The sequence below is a fragment of the Saccostrea cucullata genome, unplaced genomic scaffold (assembly GCF_032062105.1).
Source record: "Saccostrea cucullata isolate Sc308-1 unplaced genomic scaffold, CSIRO_AGI_Scuc_v1 ctg368, whole genome shotgun sequence".
In the NCBI taxonomy this organism is placed as follows: domain Eukaryota; kingdom Metazoa; phylum Mollusca; class Bivalvia; order Ostreida; family Ostreidae; genus Saccostrea; species Saccostrea cuccullata.
The window spans coordinates 184,268-194,243 of record NW_026930642.1 but is presented as its reverse complement, the minus strand read 5'-3'; the positions used below and the strand labels follow the sequence as shown (position 1 = coordinate 194,243).

The following is a 9,976-nucleotide window of genomic DNA, read 5'->3' as shown; positions in this document are numbered from 1 at the left end:
ATAAAAAGAACCTGTGAAAGTATCATGGAATTAAAATTATAAATTCAGTGGTATAAGAGGAGTAGCGGATAAGAGATGGTATATACCCTTCAATATTATAGAAAGAATGGCTAGGCTCATGTTTTGCTTTGGGAAACTGAAAATATGTGTCCGAAAAAATAAAATAGGAGGTGCACAATGGCACTATACTAAAGATTCTGTGAAAGTCTCATTAAATTTCATTCAGAGGTAAAAGAGGAGTTGCGGATAAGAGATGGGTACCCAGAAGTGTAACAGATGGATGTACAGACATCCCGATCACGTACTCTATATCCTCCTGTTTTTCAAGTGGAAGGTATAATTATAATATGACTGTCATCTTATATACTGTCTATGCAAAAATATTAATACCCCTATTAACATTAAAGGCCCAACTTTTTTTTTTTAATGATGAATATATCAATTGAATTCTTTTTGATAAAAGATTTTTTTTTGGTGGGGATGACATCCTCGCAAGCCAAGGGTCCTGAGTCAACATGTTGTTGTTAGACCCCTGGTATATTTCATTCAATATCTGTGGGGTTGCTTCTCTCATCGAGAAGCACCAATCAAATTTAAAAGTTTCCAAAAATAGTCAGATAAGGAATTAAGGATTCAACTGACACCTCAAATGCACATGTTTCAAGTGATTGATTGAGAAATAAGAAAAACAATCAAGTTTTGCGATTTTTTTCTAAAGATGTCACTACAGTCAGCCCAAGGATATTGAATGAAATATGCCAGGGGTCTAACTGCAATGTGTTAATTGACTCAGGACCCCTGGCTTGTGAGGATGGGGGTGTCCCTATTTTGTTTTTCATATACATGTATATATCACACACACAGGAGAAAGACAGAAGGCAATTTACAGTCTGAAGATGACAAATTCCATTATTTTCTTCCAAGACTTTGATGTTTTTGATATTTTAGTTAAATGGTATTTACTGTCAAAGCTAGGGACGGCATTTATTTACTCTTTCAAGATAAGTAATGATCATGCCATTTTTAAAAATGAAAACAAAGCCAAGGAAAAAGATTTAAATTTTATTTTCCCAGTACAATATCAGTAAAATATACATTGAATATTACTGAAAAAAATTCTTATTGATATCAAATAAAATGTTCATTTGATATAATGTATTGCATAAAATACTCTTATAAACATAATGCCCAAGACTGGCCAAGAGCAGCACTAACATTTCTTAAAAAATAAATCTCAAAAAGGAAATAAAAATATAACACTTAAGCATTCAATAATCCTTTTATATGTAACTATAAAAGCATTTATAAAAATAATTCATGACTACACTGTATAATGAAAATTCTATATGGTACATATTCTATAAATAGCGTCTTAGAAAAGGGGAGGTAAATCTGACCCAATATGGCACAAATCTGTCTGCTTTCTGGTAAGTATCCTCGTTTGTTTGTATGCCATGGGAAAAAAAGTATTCTTGTTCCTGTTCACAAAAAAGGAAAATATGAATGCCAACTACATGTAATTAATGCTTGTACAATTAAAGATTTTGTTTTTTATTTTTGCAATTCAAAATTCTGATGTTTCCGTTCTTTAAAGAAGGAACACTTTAAGATGAGAGGTTGTAACTTTTACCTTGTGTAGGTCTAATTGTAACTGTTTGTTCTGTGTGACTAAAGCTATCTGGCACTCCAGGTCTCTGTATACTGACCGATGCCCTAAAAAGAAAAAAAGTATTTATAGTATACATATGAAGTTCATTTACATGTAATGGTGCATGACTTCAAATACAGGTAGTACAGAACTGTAAATAATTTTTTTTTAATCCTAAACTTTTTCTTTGCATAATTAAGCAAGACAGCCTACTTGCAAAAATTTCATTGTCACTCTGACACATCTTTTTATTTGTATAGATTATACCCAATAATAAAAAGATTTCATGAAAATATACAGTGGACCCTCAGATATCCGGACGCCAGATATCCGGATGCTTCAGTATTCGGACGATTTTTCATCGAAACGAAATTTTTAAATGTTATTTTGTCTTGTTTAACTGGTGATTCAGATATCCGGATGCTTCACATATCCGGACAAATTGACTGGGAACCAAAGCGTCCGGATAAATGAGGGTCCACTGTATAGTGAATAAAGTGCCGCGCCACAGCATGATACGCCCGTCAAAAAATTACAATTTTCTCGAACAGTTTAGGTGCAAGAAAATCACATCAACCTTGATTCTAAGATTTCGATGATTTTTCCATTCCTTAAAATATTTATCCATCCCCTGTGATGTAGGCATCAATTATAATAAATATATTACATCACTGATAGATTTCTGTGCTGGTTGTGTTAGACCTTGTCAAATGCCCACCATCAAATTAGTCTTAACAACTTAATCTATACCAAATTAATTTTGTGGCCATCAAATGACATATGTCTGACCAGCAGTTCTTCTGTCTGGATACAGATAAGGTCACTGCTTAATCAGAGCGACTGAGACAGCTAGCCTTCCTACATTGAACTCATTAATTAATCTTTAACTGGATGCTTGTCTACTCATTACTACCAAGAGATGAATGGGTCTGCACTATCTACTATAAATTTAATAAAATACTCAAAGATTTTTTTTTTGGTTGAGATTTAATGTCCGACAGGTTTTAATATGTAATTCATATGGACATGCTGATTCCACCCCATCCCAAAAAATTAGTTTTTAAATTAATAATATTACATAATATCAGATTAGTCTATTATGCAATATAAAATTAGTTTTAATTACTTTTCATCAAATTCATTTTTTAAAACTTAAGCTAGTCAACAAGAGCTATTTTTAATCAATAGGCCCAATACACAAGGGATATAGATAACAAATGCTAGCTCCTCGTCAAAACCCATTAATTTCTCTCTAATTTGACAGCACTCAAAATTTTTTTGCTCACTTGAGAGGAGGATTTCTCTGATACACTATATTTGTTATAGATTGCTGTCAAGTATATGCTTAAAAAAATAAGTATTTCCTTGATTTAACACTTTTTTTAATAAGAACAGTGCAATACTCTTACATTATTTGGGATGTGTAAATGAATAGTAAAAAGACACATTTTTAAAAAAAAAATTCACTTAAATTAAAGGTCACAGTGACCTTGAAATAGGTCGCGACAACCTTCTACCTAAGATGCATAAACTGGCCAAGTTTGATGATTGTAGGTCTTATGGTTTTCTAGTTATGGGCCGGAAAGGATTTTTCCATATTTGGCTATAACTACTTAAATAAAGGTCAGAGCGACCTACTTTTTGTGCGTGACACACCTTCTACCCAAGATGCATCAGATGACAAAGTTTGATAATCCTAGGCCTAGTAGTATTAAAGTTATGAGCCGGAAACGAAAAAGCTAACAGACAGACGGACAGACGGACGGACACGAAGCCTATAACATAATACGTCCCGTCTTAAGACGGGCGTATAAAAAGTTATACTTAATCTCAATGTATGACCTTAGAATAGGCCGATGTTCTATCTGACCTTGTCACATATAGCTTGACAAAACATGTTTCATCTCTTACAAATGTATTTCATATTATAGCAAGAGAGCTGAACCTGACATTAAGCTTAATTCATAACTCCAAATAGGCAAACAAACAAGGTAGCACTCAGTTTTTTTCACTTGAGGAGAGATGGGGGGGGGATTCCTTACCAAAATTGGAAGATCCCATCATGCAAAGAAAGGGGAGAGTCTGGTTGGGGAGGTAATACCAGAGTCCCTTTACATGGTAGGTCCACTGGTCCCTGTAATACTCATATAACCGGATCCGGTGCTGCATACTATGGTACAGAACCAGGTGGTAGAAACTGGAGGCAATGTAAGTGTACGCATCTGGGATGTTCCCCATCACACCTCTGGCTCCATAAAAACCATTTACCTAAAACAGAAGAATCCTAACTATCATTGTAATCAATATATTCTACTGTATTTCTTTTCTGCTTTTTCTATATTGAAAATCTTTCTTTAGTTCTTCATTGTAGATCAGAAATTAAAAGAATCAACTTTAATTTTACACATACATCTAAATCCTTACCTGTGGTGATGCTATTAAGAGATCAAATTTTGCTAAAGACTCGAGCACAATAATGTTCTGATAATGTTTTGTCAGATTGAAATATCCAGTGGCTAGTGAGATTTTAACTCCATCACTGGCAGTGCGCAGTAACTGCTTCACAAATGACTCTTCTGTTCGAATTCCAAACAAGGCCATCTGAACTAATGGATACACATAAGTGTCATATTTGGTTTTCTTCTTTGCCTTTTTGTCTTCTTGTTGATTGGTCACAGAGTTGACATATTCTGTTACTGTTTTTCCTGCTGCTTTCTTGAAATCTTTTGTATTTCCTTTGAAAAAAAAGATACATGCAATTACCTGAGCACTATTCAAAATGTAAGGTAATTTGTAATGAAATGTGTAATAAATGTACAAGTACAACCATATTTATTTTTAACACGACATAGTTGAGATGATGACTATTTCAAAAGGCTTTAGTTTTAAAAAAGGTTTTAAGATGTAAAGGACATATAAAGGACTGCATATGTACTATGATGTATATGAAGTATCTCTTTGATCTGACACTAGCATCTGTACTAATGGGCATTGTTAGGGATAAGGCATGAGCCAAATGGCACAGAAGAGAGAGAAAATAGACTTATGACAATGATTTCACCAAGTTTCCATGGACCTTTACATAATGAGTTAAAATGATTCAAGGTCAGTAACAGACTTTTCAGATGAGCATTTTATGGTTATCACCACCCAGAGAAGTCAGATAGTGCCGAAGAGAGAAGAAAACATTCATTTTACAGTACAGAGCTTAATCCACTTGGCATCTCAACCATTTCCTATCTTCAACAAGAATTACTACACACCTTCAAATGGGTGAATCTCCCAGCCAGGATGTAGCTGTGTACTGTTGTCAGCTTCCAGAGATAAACTGAAAGTAGACACTGTTTTCACAAGTCCTGAGAAAAAGTCACACAACTCTGGACAGTCGTTGAATAACACATAGCGATCTTGTCTGTTTGTGAAGTAATTATCACTCAAATTGGCTCTGAAATTAAAAAAATTTTAAGTTAAAGAGCAACCAGAATTGAAAATATACCATCATGTTTTCAATGGTCCAAATTTTTTTCTTCAAAATTTTTGGTGGCACATTACATTTGAAAGGTGATAACTTTTATAACTGTATTAAAAAAATGGTGATATGTTACTGCAAACCCTTACAAAAGGTCTCAATGTGGATTGCATTGTGAGCGAAGTAAGAACAAAAAAGAGTGAGATATTGGTCAAAGTATTGTATTTTTTAAAATTACACTAATAAAAATTCTATCACTTGATTTGTCATATCTATCAATTTATTTTTCAAACACAGTTAAACATTAACAAGACCTACCCACTCATGACAAGACTGTCATCAAACAAGTAGACCTTCATGTGCTGGACCCCCACTGTCTCATCCACTTTGGGGGGTAGGTACTTCTTCAGGTAACCGCTGAGGTCGGGGGTGTGGTACAGATACACCTGGACTGTTCCATTGTACCGCTCCAATAGGGGTGTCAGCATGGTCCGGGAGGACTCCTCTCCCCCTCGGGACCCCCTGTTGTAGTCCAACAAAATGTGGACCTCAAAGTCCCTGTTCTTAGAATCTTTAGCCCTCTCACAAGCATATTCTATTGCATTGACCTATGTAACAAAACAATACTAAAATGAAATTTCCGTACACTTCTCTTTCCAAATAAATTCTTAATAAGATCCAGATATGTATACAGTATTTTCTTCCACAAGAAATCAGAAAAGTTATTCAAATTATACAGTTCAGTCATGTTTAAAACTAACTTTTACAGACATATTGTGCAATATAGCTTTTAACCAAGCTAATATAGCCCTCTTACCAATTCTTCTTCTAGATGGCCAGTTCCTAAATACAGAGAGGCAATCACTATCCTTTTCTTGGCACCCCTAACATTTTTCTGCACAAATAAAAAAAAACATTTTTGTGATTTGCTCTTTTTTCTTTTAAATGTTTTTAAAGTTAATACAAATTTTAATCAACAATATGGCATTTTATGTACAGTGGAGCCTCTTAACCCAGACACCAATAATCTGGATGCTATATCTTCAATACAAAATTTGTGAGAAACAAATGATATTTATAAATTCCAGATATATTCAAGTAATCTGGACACTTCATTTATCCAGAAAATTTGCCCAGGATTGCAATCGAAATGAGACTCCACTGTATTGATTTAATAGTAAAAATATATTGTTGGTACACAAAAACAAATGAAAAATTCATATTTGCTAAGAACCAACTTTGAAATAGAAATTAAAAAAAAAGGAAAAAGAGAGAATATTATTCTGTATTATTTCATAGTTTACCTTCTGACAAGTGAATTAATTATTTATACCTTAAGTGTTTGATAAAATTCATCTGGGGTACGCAGAATTTCCACGGAGCTTCCCTGGATACCAAAGCATGGCGAATAATCACTGACCCATGACAGGGTGTTACAGGAGAGTTCTGTGGGATAATTAGTCTCCTCCAACTTTGCAGCTGCTGTACCATAAGAAAGTAGCCTGAAAATAATTTTAAAAATTGCTGACATTCTTCTTTGTTTCATTATATTTTAAATTAAAATCAATTACATTCCCTCTAACTTCATATCAAAACATGTACCGGTAGTATCAATCAATCCTGTGCACTAGCTGCATTTTCCACAAAATGAGCAACTTCATAAAAAATTTACATATCAGGGTACATTTTTCCATAATAAGTACTATGGGTACTGTGAGAGGTACATATCAAATATACAATATTTAATAAAAAGTTTTACTGTAAATAGAAAAAAAAAATTAAATTTATAGTGAAGAATAGAGCCAGACTAGCTGGCTAGTTACCTTTTTTTATCATTGATCTATATATAATATATTATATAATATTATATAGTTACCTTTTTTATCATTGATCTATATATAATATATTATATAATATTATATAAACACTATCATGACTATGACCAATGCATAAAGGGTTACAGTTAGTTCAAGTTCAGTTTATTCTCCCAAACCAAAATATTGGTACATGGGATACAGTAAAACATATATACATTTTAAGCCAACTGGTCAGAGGTACAAAAAATATAATATATACAATACAAAATGTTACAAAATGAAGAAAAAATGAAAAAAGAGGGAGAAACAGACAATAAGTAACATATTAAGTAGGACAGGTAGCATCATAAATTTTTAGAATAAACATACATACTTTTTTCAGAATTTGTTTTACAAGTACATGAATCCATGCAACTAAGATTAAATTAATTGTACTAGAGTTAATTTCAAAATTTTGTAAGATTTTTGCTCTTAATAGTGATTATTAATTAAAACTTATTTTAAACATATCAATATCAAGGAATAATGAGAAATTATTACAGGTTTGGTAAGTTATACATATACCATCCAATAAAAAAAAATAAACGCGATTTAAAGTTAAACTCGAGTTTAACTTTAAATAATTAAACTTCAAAAAATGATTTTTAAAAAAAAAAGATAAAAACCTTGATGCAATATTCCAAACATTTGTAAACATGATTTCCCAGCTATGAATCCTATGATGTTTCCTAATCAGATCTAAAAGACACAGTGACTTACTGAAAGGAAGAGAGAAAAAAATCTCTCTTTTTTGCCAGGGGGCAAAACTGTTGATATACCCAGGGCACATGTTAAAGTTAGCAAATCAGGAAGCTTTTTCTGACAATCCTTACTTACATAGACTGTTTGTGTTGGACTATGTTATGATCAATTAACATAATGGAGGTATATCCAAATTAATATATTGTGTATCATAAATAGTGAATCAGCTGAATATGTATTAAATGATAATTGCTATTGTATATTCTAAAACATATTGGATGTTGATTGCATGAGACTAAGTTTTCAACAAATATGGTTTATGGTCTAAAATTCAAATGATCATTTCAAAACTTTGATATTTAAAAAAATGTTTTTAGGCTACTTTAAATACAAGCTTGAATATCCATTTTTTTTAAAATTGATAATTAAATTTTAGGGCTCAGTGGGTATATGGAGATGGATTTTTTTTATTGCAATGTACTAGCTGCATTGTATAATGCAATTATTTTTTTTATCTATTAACCACTAATAAAATGCAGACATTGCAGAGTGAATATATAAGCTACATATATTCTAAATATGTTGCAGCAGAAAAGTTTGTGTTGATTTTGCTACAGTTTTGCAACAAAATGCAAATATACAAAAACAATCTGTTTAGCAGCTAGTATTAAATAGTCTAAAAATTTTAATTTGAATTCGTGTTTTATCTGAGAAATCCCATGCAATATTGCAATACAATACTTTCGGACTACAAATTGCAGTACATTGGAATATTATAATATGATGTAGCTCTGTTAAATTTTAATTATAATTTATAACTATAAAGGCTTAAATTACAGCCAATTAATACTTTTTATAAACCATACAGTATTCATTTGATTATCTCAATGAATTCAAAGTACTAACTTGTTGGTATTACATGTACATGTAATAGTAAATGTAATTTTAACATTTGTTTATCAGTGTTTACATAATTCAATGTGAGGCCCACTTCAAACAGGATCTTAACATAATTCATCCTGTAGTTTATAATTCCAAAATATTATGGAAGTTGTTCCTTATACCTGTTTATACATGTACATGGGTTAATAACCATTGTTACCATAACCTAATATTATTGTATAGTTAAAAAAAATAAAACAATAATGTAATAATGAAATTTGAAGACTTTTCCTAATGTCACTTTTCTTATGACAGAATGAGATATTTTATTATTATACAGTACATATACAAGTACAGTTTTCTTTTATTAACACACGACAGTAATGAAAAATTATCTCTCTTTTTTTTATTTTCAATTCCATAGAAATTTGAATGGTAATACAATATATATCCCTCAAGTCTCTGATTTTATCCTACACTATAAGTATAAGAATAAATGGAACTTAATATATCCTACGTAAAGTCTTAAAATGTGTTGACACAATTTTTGAGGAAAATATGAATAGTTTACATGAAAGAAGCTTGACAGAGGACATCTGGAATGACTTATCAGAAAAGGAATTATCCAGAAGCAAACTGTTTCAAAGAAGTAGGCCAATTATTAAAGCAACAATTGATTAATAAATAAAATACACAAGTTTGATTTCAAAATGGCTGAAATCAAGTTTGGTACATTGTGGTAAAAATAATAATTATAAGGGATGTCCTGTATTCAAAACATTTTATTTTCTTCTCAATGCAGAATTTGAGAAAGGAAAAACATTAAGGTGTCAGAAACTGCTTGCTAGCCAGTACATCTTCACAAATAATGATCTGTAATAAGTTTTAGTATTTGTCAGTAAAATTTATGCCTATTCTAGAAGATTCAAATCAGCTGTACTTCTCTTTTTTATATTTATAGAACTTTCTAGAGTGTGATTATTAACTAAACATGTTACAATCTACATTTTAATCAATCAGCACTTTCTCAGAAAAATGCATAAAAATTATCATGAAAAGCTATTCAAAACAAATATTTCAGTGATGTTCTACAAGCTACATAACCTACACAAATATATTTAACTGAACCTGGAGACTTCACATGCTTTATCACAATCACTCTAGCAATCATCAAAACATTGCCAAGCATACGGTTCATCAATGAAACAGCTTAAACAGGACAAGCAAACCTACTAGCATTACCTGATTCCACTTTGCAGTCCAAGAAATTTAAGCAGGCGACGACCAGTTCGCCAAGAACATCTTACTTTACACAACATAATTTATTTTGAAACAGCTGACTGCATGATAAAAATGATAAACTATGAATAACGAACCCGATCATAAATTTAGAAAAAGGCCAATTTGTGAAAAGGAACA

The 9,976-nt window shown here is 31.7% G+C and overlaps 1 protein-coding gene across 2 annotated transcripts; it reads right to left on the bottom strand.

The window, feature by feature from the left end:
* Positions 1-1,098: 1,098 nt before the first annotated feature.
* LOC134229392 (CDP-diacylglycerol--glycerol-3-phosphate 3-phosphatidyltransferase, mitochondrial-like) lies at positions 1,099-9,939 on the bottom strand. Of its 2 annotated transcripts, none has more exons than XM_062711132.1 (9): positions 7,600-7,674; positions 6,451-6,619; positions 5,935-6,012; positions 5,436-5,725; positions 4,912-5,093; positions 4,073-4,383; positions 3,691-3,916; positions 1,631-1,713; positions 1,099-1,478 (listed from the first exon to the last, which is right to left on the bottom strand). In XM_062711132.1, the coding sequence occupies exons 1-9, from the start codon at positions 7,629-7,631 to the stop codon at positions 1,359-1,361; spliced, it is 1,491 nt and encodes a 496-aa protein (XP_062567116.1). In that variant the 5' UTR covers positions 7,632-7,674; the 3' UTR covers positions 1,099-1,358. The 2 variants fall into 2 exon arrangements, with proteins under 2 accessions (XP_062567116.1, XP_062567117.1); XM_062711133.1 differs by lacking the exon at positions 7,600-7,674 and adding an exon at positions 9,800-9,939 and having other exon boundaries at positions 1,100-1,478.
* Between the last annotated feature and the right edge of the window lie 37 nt (positions 9,940-9,976).